This window comes from Dermochelys coriacea, chromosome 4 (assembly GCF_009764565.3).
Source record: "Dermochelys coriacea isolate rDerCor1 chromosome 4, rDerCor1.pri.v4, whole genome shotgun sequence".
In the NCBI taxonomy this organism is placed as follows: domain Eukaryota; kingdom Metazoa; phylum Chordata; order Testudines; family Dermochelyidae; genus Dermochelys; species Dermochelys coriacea.
The window spans coordinates 25,541,802-25,553,919 of NC_050071.1; the positions used below are offsets into that span (position 1 = coordinate 25,541,802).

General features: G+C 38.6%; 1 protein-coding gene across 5 annotated transcripts in view; it reads left to right on the forward strand.

Moving 5' to 3' along the window:
- BMPR1B (bone morphogenetic protein receptor type 1B) overlaps window positions 1–12,118 on the forward strand; it is a 381,540-nt gene that overhangs the window by 257,598 nt on the left and 111,824 nt on the right. For all 5 annotated transcript variants that reach the window (XR_006280595.1, XM_043512644.1, XM_038400136.2 and 2 more), the window contains one exon: window positions 1,630–1,820. Coding sequence is in view for 4 of the 5 variants with exons in the window: in XM_043512644.1 (XP_043368579.1) it covers window positions 1,748–1,820 (73 nt within the window). In the remaining variant the exon portion in view is untranslated. The remainder of the gene's footprint in view (window positions 1–1,629; window positions 1,821–12,118) is intronic.

The window sequence follows — 12,118 nt, forward strand, 5'->3', positions numbered from 1 at the left end:
TTTTTTAATTGGCCAGCAAAGTTCTTTTCTACTAGCAGTGGGCCAGATTAGTTTTACTCACACTGAGTAACATTTACTGCATTGTTTTTGTTGATTATTTATTTGTATAGTGGTAGTACCTAGGGGCCCCAGTCATGGATCTAAGTTCCATTTTGCCAGGTGATGTACAAAGATGTAACCAAAAGATGGCCCCTTACTTGAAGAGCTTCAATGGAATGACTTGTGGGGTAAGGTACTATTCAAGTATGGGTGACAGGATCTAGCCCTTCGAGATCAATCAGAAAACTCCCATTGATTTCCATGGGGCAGTATCAGGTCTTAAGTGAACAAAGACTATAAAAAAGCAAGACTAATGCATCACAAAATGTACTTTGCTCATTTATTTAGACAATTATAATGTATTTTAATTATTAATGATAATACATCAATATGTACTAGTAACTGTACAATACTGTAGTATATGTGTAAATATATATGACCAATATAAGCCCACACTAGAGCACTCGGCTATTAAATCTTAGCTCAGAGATGGTGAGAGACCATCAATTAATTTTGTTGTGTGTGGATTAGTGAGGTCCTGTTACATTCTCTTTTCAGTACTTAGTGTTTTTATTGAATTTTATTCAGAAGTGAAAATCACAAACTTTTAATATTTGATACCGTCATATTGTTTGTGCATCTGCTTCCTGTTTCCATTTACCAAAACCAGGCAGCGGATCATTAGCGGGTGTAATCTGTCTGTTGGAGCTATATCAATTTATATTAGTGAAGGATCTGTCCCCAGGACTTCAGTTGTGTATAAATAAAAAACAAACAAACTGAAATAAATATGTATCTGTATAAAAATGGAGAAAGCAGTAATTTAGAACTCTGACACATAGAGTATCCTGTGTAGCTCTAGCAGAATACAAAAGTGTGCATTGCAATTGTGACCAAGGGCACCCAGTTGAGAGATTTAAATGAAATCTGTATGCATTTCTAATTCATTAATATACTTACAGTAGTTTCATGTGATTTATATAAATTTAAAGGAGTCCAGTTACATGAGGAATCCACTGACCTTTAAAAAATCTGTTTATTGCAATTTTCCAATAAATCACTCTTCGTACGGGGTCGGGGGGGGGGGGGATAAAACTTCATTTTGAATGACACAATATGCTGACACAGACATTCTATATTTCTTATCTTTCTTAGCTGTCTTCTGTTATTGCCTCAGAGCAATCCTTATTTCGCTCTTAATATTGGAAGTGCACAGTAAAACGCTGGTGTCGCTTTAAAAACAAAAGCCAAAGGCAGTGCTGAGTTTATAAAACAAACAATTTATAAGTAGTTGACGAGAGGGGTTTGCTTACATCTCATTGAAAAATGGAATACAAACTTCATATTAATTTTCAGGGCTTTGTTTTTTGTGTGTGTAAAGTAGAGAGGGAGTTAAAGACTCGGGCTGCAGCTTCCAAGTTTACACAAATCCATGTGTGGGCAGTCAATCCATGCTCCTGTCTCAGGAATCCACTCCAGCTTGGGATCCTTGCTGCCCTTTTGTTGTCCTCCCCACGAGGTGATCAATTGAGGTCTATGTGGTGACAGAACCAGTTTGTAACAGGCTTGTCTTTCACATTCTCCTCTCAGGCTTGCTGGCAGACTTGTCCGAGGATCTGACAGAGACGAAGCACGGGGACAGTGAAATAAGAAAAGAAAAAGAAACAGAACAACCCAGGCAAATCAGAATTACTACTCTCCTGCAGCAATGGGTTGGCTGGAAGAATCAAACTGGCAGCTTCACATTTCCTTGATCGTGCTACTCTCCATGCACACCAAGGGTAAGAAGAAAAGTGTTCTGCAATGTAATTATGTCCGGGTGGCGAGCTGAAAGATGACAGCTAACTCTTCCATTTTATTATGAAAGGAAAAGTTTACCATGGAGAATCGCAGCTTAAGAATTTCTAAACCCCAGTGCAATCTGTGAAAGTACAGTATTTTAACTGCCTGTATGGCATATGTAAGTAGTATGTCGGAATTGGAAACACAATTTCAAAGGGTAGTTACAGAGAGGTACAATAGAAGTTTTTTTTATTGAGACTGCAATTCTCTAAATTAATTTCTAATCTGAATATGCATTTGATGCTCTCGATAGACACAGTTTTTGTAGAATCAACCAATATGTTTTAGGGATGCTGTACATATCAGCTCCAAGTGATGTTTTCTATTAGAGTTTTGATGCAATATTTGAGAAATCTGTTGCTCAGGTAAAAACAAAGATTTTTTTGTAACAAATGCATTAAATTAAAACAGGTAAAGATTACTAATGATAGAGTTATATAGTTTTATCTTTGAACATTTCATAATGTTAAGAGGCTGTTCCTTAATTTCACTCAATTTAAGGATTTATCAATAAACAAGGATTAGGAAACATATTTTGCTTGTTTAATAATATGACTGATAGATACTTTACTTTTAAAAGGCAAAAATAAAGAATATGGCTAATTATAATAGTGCAGTATTTACCAGTCAGAAAGCGCAGTAAGTAGAGACTGTAATAAGGGAGAATTGTGAATGACTGACAGCAAAGACACAATAGCGTCATACATTGTAGAGAGAGTGATAAGGAAGCTACATTACTTTCACGTGTTTACAATACCACTGCATATGAAAGCAAGTGCAATAATTGAGAAAATGTTTTTTTAGTAGCAGATAAATGTGCTTACGGTAATTTGCTTTATACACATATTGTCATTCCTTATAAGTTTTATGCTATCTTTCAAGAGACTTTTTTTGAAGTAGTATACTTTCAGAAAAGATGGCAGATAATTTTATGAAATAGTCTTGGACCTTTTCCTTTGGTTGATTGTTTTCAGTATGCAACAGTTAGCTAGCAAGCGGACTACCACATCTAAAAAAAAATAAATATTCACAACAAGGAAGGTTTTTCTCTCTCCCCATATATTAGTCATTTCTGTTTATTAAACAGTTAGACTTTCTCTGACTCACCTACAATCCTTCAGTACTGGACATGTGGTTTGTTTTGGGGGATTTTTGTTTGTTTGCAGTTTTTTTGGTACTTTAGGGTATCTTATTCTGGCTCCCTAATAGAAGATGATACAGTTAAACCTAATGGCCAGAAGAAACAGCAGTAGTACCTGTGTATAGTCAGTTTGCTCTCAGAGATGTTATGTGTGGTAGGAAGGTAGTAATTAGTAGGAGAAAATTAATTTAATGAGTCTGCTCTGTGCACTGAGCCTAAATAAAACTTTGGTTCCCAACACCCTGAACTATGGTGAAGTTCAGCTCAAGGTTCCACCTACCCTATTGACAACTATCTTGGAATATGGTTCTTAACTTAGTGATTTGGACCCTTCTCCAGTTTATATTGGGGAAGCTATTTATGGAGCATAGAAGCCAACTTACTTCTTAAAACTCTGTGTGGTAATTGAGTAAATCTTGCAAAGTTAGTGTGAAGCTTCAAAATGCAGTTATGTATCTTGGTTAAAAGCACTGCGTTAAAACTGTTCAGCCCAATATGGAACGTGAGTGAGGTTGTGTCTAACATTTTATTTTTCCTCAATTCTTTTTAAAGTTTGGGGATACAAATGCAAACTGCCCTTATTCTTTATCGCTGATGAACTCTTGGGAAAAGAAGGGGTTCTTGGGTTACCCAAAAAGCATAGCAGTTTTGTCAAAAAAAAAAAAAAAGCATTTACCTTTGCTGAAGCAACCTCTAATAGGTTTTGGATACATGGACCATATTTCAGGGCCAGATCCTTGGCCTTTTTGTAAAAGACACCCAGAATCTTAATTGTTTGGCAGAACCTCAAGGAACACACACGTTCTGAGATACAGGGGCATGTAGGGGCATGGACAGATTGATAGAGGAAACTTGCAGTGGATGGGTGAAAAATACGCACACCATTTTCCAGCCATAAGAGTCCCAGTTTGCTTGTCTTATTAGAGCATTTCAAATGGATAAAAATTAATCAAAAAGAAAATAAAAATCTGGAATTATTCATTGTATCGACAGCATAATTACAATGGACTTAAATTGCAGCAAGGGTGGTTTAGCTTGGACATTAGGAAAAACTTTCTAACTGTCAGGGTGGTTAAGCACTGGAATAAATTGCCTATGGAGGTTGTAGAATCTCCATCATTGGAGATTTTTAAGGCAGGTTACACAAACACCTGTCATGGATGGTCTAGATCAGTGGTTCTCAAAGCCGGTCCGCCGCTTGTTCAGGGAAAGCCCCTGGCGGGCCGGACCAGTTTGTTTACCTGTCGCATCCGCAGGTTTGGCCGATCGCGGCTCCCACTGGCCACGGTTCGCTGCTCTAGGCCAATGGGGGCTGTGGGAAGCGGTGCGGGCCAAGGGACGTGCTGGCCGTCCTTCCCGCAGCCCCTATGGGCCTGGAGCGGCTAACCGCGGCCAGTGGGAGCCACGATCAGCCGGACCTGCGGACGTGGCAGGTAAACAAACGGGTCCGACCCACGAGGGGCTTTCCCTGAACAAGCAGCGGACCGGCTTTGAGAACCAGGGTCTAGTTAATATTTAATCCTGCCCTGAGTGTAGGGGACTGGACTAGATGACCTCTCGAGGTTCCTTCCAGTTCTATGATTCTTTGTGTTGGCAGGAGACCACCTCATACCATATCATAAGCACAACTATTTATGAATCCAAGTGTTACGTTTGGAACGTTGTCGCCACATCTTGCCGGATAAGAGTCAAATCCTGTCTTGAGTGGTAATGCCTTCACAGTGTTTGTAGTGACTAGTAAACAGCAGCATGCTTAGCTTGGGGCATCTTGCTGTCTCAGGCCAGGTTGTTTTTTGGAGGGCTGTTTGGCTGTTATCTTTCCTCTGAGCAAGAGCAGCATGCCCTCAAGTATCTTTGTCAGTCAGTGCTCATGCTCATTACAGCAAGTTCACTCACCTACTCAACTTCTAACCACAAACCTATTTAATGGTCCAAAAAGCCATGCCTCAATTAGACCTTGGTACATACTCCCCTTCATACAGCATAGGTGCTGGCACATTCTTGCATATTGTGATGGCCTGGGGCGTGTTCTTCTTGTGTGTTGCAGTGCCTTCCTCCTCTCTTTATTGCTTGTACACTTGTGCAACCAAGGTTTAGACTGTAATTGTAATGTCTTTTTATTTAAATATTGTACTGTCTCTGCCCAAAATATTCATAACTGGGTGCCTGTAAGTTAGGTTTCTTAATAGAAGTGTAAATCACCTAATCTTATTTTCAATTGTGCTGAGCACCCACAAATTCCACACAATCAATGAGAGCTGTTTTTCCTCTTTGAAAATCAGCTGATTTCTATTTAGGTGTCTAAATATGGATTTAAGAGTTCAACTTCAGGCTCCCAGGCATGAAAATTTGCCCTCTGTCTTTAAATATGGAAGCAAAGACTACTGCAGCAATTAAAAGGGTCTGTTCTGTGGGCTGGGATCTATCCCCAGATCTTTAACAAATTGAAAAGATGACACGCTAGTTGACAACTGAAGTTGTGAAAAATACACCCTCGGGGTAATTTATGGGGAAACTTACTTTAAGTAGGGCATGTACAATAAAGATTATACTTTTATTTTGTATTGCAGTAGCCCCGGTCTTGCATCAGGGACCCATTGTGCTAGGCACTGTACAACCACAAAACAAAAAAGAGTTTACAATGTAAAAGTAGCTCCACATTTCAGTAGGAGGGGTGATTGCAGCTCGCATTGGCATCACTAGCTTTAATTTACCTGGTGGGGTAACAATATTAGTGAAGACCTGCCTGCATGGATCCTGGCATGGGCTGGCAACATGAGTATGTACCCAGGGTTCTGATGGGACTTGCAGAGCCTGTGCTGAAGCCTATGCTGCCATATCTTCACCGCTATTTTTAGCTATGCTTGCTAAATTAACACTAGCATGAGAGTATGCCTGTGTGAGCTGCAGCCCCACCTCCATTTGCAGCGTACACATAGCCTAAGTAAAAAACAATTCTGCATCTAGATGGTACAGAGTTCTTCCCTGCCAGGTATTTCCTGAGGTTTGGTCCAATCTAATTCAAAACATCTCAAGAGATGGTGCTTCCACTGCTTCCCTTGGAAGATTATACTGTACTCTAATAGGTGTTAAACTATATGTTCCATTCTGTGCATCTGATGAAGTGGGCGATAGCCCATGAAAGCTTATGCTCAAATAAATTTGTTAGTCTTAAGGTGCCACAAGTACTCCTGTTCTTTCTGCGGATACAGACTAACACGGCTGCTACTCTGAAACCTGTCGATATTAGTAGGCTAGTCTGATTTGGGGCCAAATTTGTCCCACTGTTCTTAATTTCAGCAGCAGTTGTGCCATGAATCTAACAGCAGATGTGTCCCATTGGGATTATACTATTCATTTATTTATTTATTTGCTATAGAGGGAAAAAATGCCATCTTGAATTGGAGGGCAAAGCGGCTCATCAACTCAAATTGCTAAACTTATTTTCTGGAATTTGTACTGTGTGCTACTTACAATTTAAAATTTTGATAAATCTTTCATAGAAATATTTGAGTGAACGTTTAAACCTAAGGAGTCTGCTTTGGGAAGAATTTTTTACTTTTCTGAAAGAGGCTTAGGAAATGCATTTGGTGGTTGAAAATTCAAGAATGTAAAATGAGTGCACAGCTGATCTAATTGGATACCAAGAAGAGAAAATGCTGACTGAGGGAAGTATGAAGGGAAGTAAAGGGTTGTGCTGTAATGTAAAGGGAAAATGATGACAAGTCTTCTCCTTGAAACAGCTTCGTCTTTTTGGAAAAGTGCAGGCCACCCAATAACTCTTAACAAAGCCCAGCTCATTATTATAGGGGGAAAAAAGCTGTTGTAAGAAATAACTGCAGTGCAGGCTGAGTTATAAAGATATGTTATGTGCTAAAGAGTTGCTTTGTCACAAATCCCATATACGGGAAGCAATGCATAATTGAAGTGACCCAGGAACAGACCAAAAAGCTGATTGTGACTGAGGAGTTGTAGGCTGCCTTGTGGTTTTCTCTGTGCTCCAGAGGATGACATATCTTGCATCACTCCGGTACCTAGCACAGCATACACCCCCCCACCCCACCCCAACACACTGTGGGAGTGGAGCCCAGGCTCTAACCACTCCCATGCCTGCTTAGGTGGAGTGTGGGGAGAATTGTGGCTGTTTTCATCCATGCTGATACCTGTGATGATGGTAATCAGCACGGGGCATAGGGGAGTGCCTTACTTCTTTGCATGGGCATGAAGGATATACCACACTCTAGTCCTGAATCATTATGTGGAAGCCATGGAGAAATTGGCAAGAAGTTGCTTTTAAAAATGAATTAAAATGAATGTAGTGTTTGTGAAAAGTGTGGGATTGAAGTCCAGGAGATAAGTATGTTATAGGCACTGGCAGTCCAAGCTTTACCCCTGCATTGCTCCCTGCTGGTAGACTTATCCCTGTGGTCTGAAGGGGACCACCTTTAGGACTGAAAGTTCTCTACTGCATGTGTGTTAAAGCTACAGAGATTTTGAGTAGGGAACCAGTTGTTAATTACAATAGCAATCTGGTGAATATATAAATTCCTTGGTATAATTACTTGTCATGCAGTTCACTGCCCGAGAGGTTTAGCAGGCAGTACCATACTTCAGTCTGGTCCAAAAAACTCATGTTCACCTGCTGCCTAGCTGTTGTCTGGCAAAGTTCCAGACCTCCTCCTCCCAAACTGTAATATTTGTACATAGCCAGCGTATTGTAAAACTCCCCAGCTGAAAACCCAGAAACTCTTAGTCATGATACACAAGTCAACTTTGTTCAGTAACCTGAAAGCTGAAGGATGAATCAAGGAACATGAGGATAATTGGTCCCTAGAATATATTGCTTTAGAAGTAGATATGCAGTATATTTATATGACATGCATTTAAAGTAATAATTTTTAAGTGTAAAATGATCCTGGTTACCATATGGCAAAATATACTGGAAGTTTCAACAGTTAAGGCTGACACAGCTGTTAAATACATAACCATGGTTGTGTGTTTAAGAGTTTTATACTACAGCTATTATGTGGCATTCCCAGCTATTAATCCCCAGCTATTAATCGGCAGTAAAAGCAACTTGTGGTGATCATCACAAGTGCTCGAAATCTGATCTCCACTGCACTTCACCTAGTGGGGGGAAATGGCAAAATTTTTGCATCTCAACACTTTCTTTCTTGCTTTCTTCATTATATTAAATATAGGTGTTATCCTGAAAACAGTTCATTGCAGACAGTACAAAGGCATACATGTGGAATTTTTTTTCATTTTTACAATGAAAATATCCACATTACTTGAACTTTCACATTTTGATATTAAGACTAAATAATTTGATATGGCTCATGTGAAATACATTAATTAAGCTGAAGAATGTAATGCCTATTATTTGGTGCTCATTTCTAACCACAGTATTTGGATATTCTACTTTAAGACCTTTTTTATTGTGTTTTTATTTTGAAGCTGTGTATCAAGAACATCCTATCTTTGGGGAAAGAAATGAAATGAGTTTGCTTGCTGGCTTTTATTCATAACTGTTCAATACATTTCAGCATTCAATGTTGCATGCTACAAGGCATCATTTTGAATGCTGTGACATATTAGTTGGACTGTGGAGCTCGTGTGATATCCTGAGAATAGCCCTGATAATGTATCAGCAATTTATTACAATATTGCTTCAACCACAAAATGTTAATGCAGTATGGATGCATATTATTCTTACCGTGCTGAATCCTGACACCCTATTCGCTTTGCAGAATAAATGCATCCTGTTCTTACTACATAAACATTACATCAAAAGAGAATTGAACATTTGTACTTTTCTTTTGAAAAAGATTGGGAAAATACAGAGTCTGTTGCCTATTGTGTTTCTTGATATAAATAGTTGACCTCTTTGTGGAGAGAACTGTGCAGTTGTTCCATTGGCCAGGTTCACCTAATGGCCAGATACACAGTAAAATCAACAGAAGGAGTTTTTACAGTACCCATGCTGTTACAATTTCAATGAGAAAGGTTTGTTTTTTATGTATTTCTAGTTCACTGAGGTCAGGGGTCTGTTAATTTCTGTGTGAAAAGTACTGGCCTGACAGCCCTGGAAACTGTGACCCTCTGTTAATCCACAAAATAGGTATAATATTAGCAGTGTCAGTGCACATTTACCCACACTGCCCGCTTAATGTGCCTTAGGTATAAAGGACCACTTAGAGGTGAGAGGGTAGTTCTGTATACATTTTGCCTTTCAATACTTGCTTTTTGCTTAATTTCATATTTTAATTTTTTATTAATAAAACTGCACCCATTGTCCATTCCCCAAGCACTTGGACATTTATACCAAGCAAATTTTGCAAAATAACAGATTGCTAAATATCCACAAAAATTAACTCCCCACAGATAATATCAGCTGATATGCTTGGGGAGTTAATCTTTGTGGATATTTAATTCACTTAACCCAGAACTAAAGCACAAATGTGAGTGAAGAAATAGCCAGCATACAATGAAGGTAAAAAATTCTGGGCTCTGACAGTCCAATAGTAGGGGAAGTGAACTGCATTGCTGAAGAACTTCTAGCAAGAACGTCCGAAACAGTTCAAATCTGGGCCATTAACAGATGAGCTATTATTCATCTTCACTGACCATGCTTAGCATAGGTAGAGAGGCTGCGCTGAGATAGGCAGAACTCAGACCATATAGAACTGCCAGTTGTTCTGTTGGCCTTTGATGTGAACATTTTCTATTGGGAAATTGACTGATACCATCATGGTCATCTCAAATAGGCCACCATTAAGCAAATGGGTGGTAAATTACTAATGTTTGAAAAGGTGTTCTAAAGTAAAAAGGTCTATATGCAATTATCAATCCTCTAAATCACTTAGTCCCAGATTTTATTTAAATTAATGTTGTATTTTTGTCATTGTACCCATTGTGATATTCTCTTCTGGTTTCATGGGTATTTTTAGGAAGTTGCTTAATGAAAATTGTATGACATTTGAAGAAGAGAGCATCTGAAAGTCACGTGTGTGCATTTTGATCAGATTAGCTGCTTAACTAATGATGTTCCCTTAAATTTACAGTCGTTCATTTTTTTCATTCCATTGATACCGGCTGTCAAATGTACAGTATCGCGGCATGAGTAATACCTTATGTGATTTTGATTGTGTGCCAGTCTCCAAAATACTAAACTTTTGTGCAAAAAAAAGGGGGGCAGTGGGGGAGTAATGCATAAAATTTCATTTATGCGTGTAGTTTCGAAATGCTTGATATATTCAAATCAGAATCTTTCTGGTTGTTGTTTCTGGAATGCATAGTTTGAGTAAAAGCTAAGCAGCTTGCATGAAACATAAGCATTTCAGAGACTTGTGTGAATACGAGTGCTATAACCTACCCTGTTTGGGTGAAAAATGTGGTTTCCTGTCGTCGTCCGAAAAAGTGTTTCTCAGGCTTACTGACATGCATCCTACAAATTTAATTTTCATAAATATTTCATCTTTTTCTTATGCTCAATTTAATCTATCAAAGCCACACAGTGCAGGAGACATCTGGTATTCTGCTTAAACCCAGACTTCAGCTGGGTTTCATTTGCAAGGGGTTTCTAGCAAATTTGTATTTCTTGCCAACCACAGAATTGTAGCTGGTTGATTTGGTGGCTTTGCAGTAGTATTGGGAGGTGCAGCATAAAAGGCTCAGGTTCAGGAACAAGTGTCTCAGTCTCTCTCTCTTACTGGGTTGATGAAATTCAAGCTTCGAATAGAGAATGTTGTACTGTGCCTGGGCAATACATAGCTGCTTTTTGGCCTCTCCTCTTGATCAGTAAAAGCAGCTGTAACGTCAGTCCAATTTCATAATGGCCATCTGTGGGGCTCATAGAAGAAAATGGTGTATGGTGAATTAAACTGTGAGAAATCTTTAGTAACTCATTTGGATGTGCCTTCACATGGACCTTAACCAGAAAGGGAGGTCTCTACAATACCTAGTTCGCCTTTCATGTGAGCTAACTTTGTGCAGAAGTGGCCATGATTAACAAAACCTATATTTTCTGAAATGCATTAACAGTCTGATTCTATTTTCTATGCAATATTAAAAAATGAAGCTACTTCTTAATTATAATTAAATACATTACCTAAAGAAATATCGATACTGGATGTAATCAGGTGTAGATCCCACCATGCTCTGAACAGAATATGCACAAACTATATCTAGTCCAAATTTACCCCTTTTCTGGGTTTGGCTTTATTGGAAATTAAAGTAAAAAGGAAAAATAAACATAATCTTAAATTTTCTCCACAGTTTTGGCTTCTGCTTGATTTCATCATTGTTCTCTCTGCCGAGGTGGATACTCCACCCCTCCTTATACCATGGTTGAAGTTAACAACTATCTGCTAATGTGACCCAGTAGTAGTTACACAACATCTTCATGCAGAGTAGCAGCATCTGGCATCAGCTTGACGCAACAGGGTGCTCCTAAGGTTATAGAGTTTGCTATTTTGCTAGACTGAATTAACTCTGTATCCTGGGATACAGAGATTTTTTTTTTCACCATTTGCTCTGGTTTAGTCCATCACCGTGAAAGTTAGCTGCTGGAAGCTGAATTCAAATACTTTTGCATTTTGATGTGAAGTTAGAATGCACATTGTTTAAATCACTCTTACACTATACGACCCTTTCTTGTGTGATTAGGTGAGAGATGAAATCTCAATATTATTTAACAAATTACCTTCTTTCCCTTTTTTTAAAATTTGTCAATAAAGCAGATTTTGACGCACATTGAATGGATAAGGCCACCCATTGAAAGTTATCCACTTGAAATATTCAAGGACTCAGAAATGTAGCAAAATTATTACCTTATTTTTAAAGTGTTCACTAAGGGCATTAATTTTTGAATGAGTTTTGGTTTCAAGGTGGGTCAGTGTTTCCTCCAGGGTCAATTTACAAAGAGATTGACTGGAATCTCTGTATATTCACAAGTTCTGCTATTTGTTAAATGGATGTTCTTCACATTCCTTTGAGAATTCAATCGTAAATAGCCACATAAAGTAGTATTTGCATTATTTCTATGTCCTGGGCTGCTTATTGTTCATATTTATATTGGAAGCTAGCTATAAACAA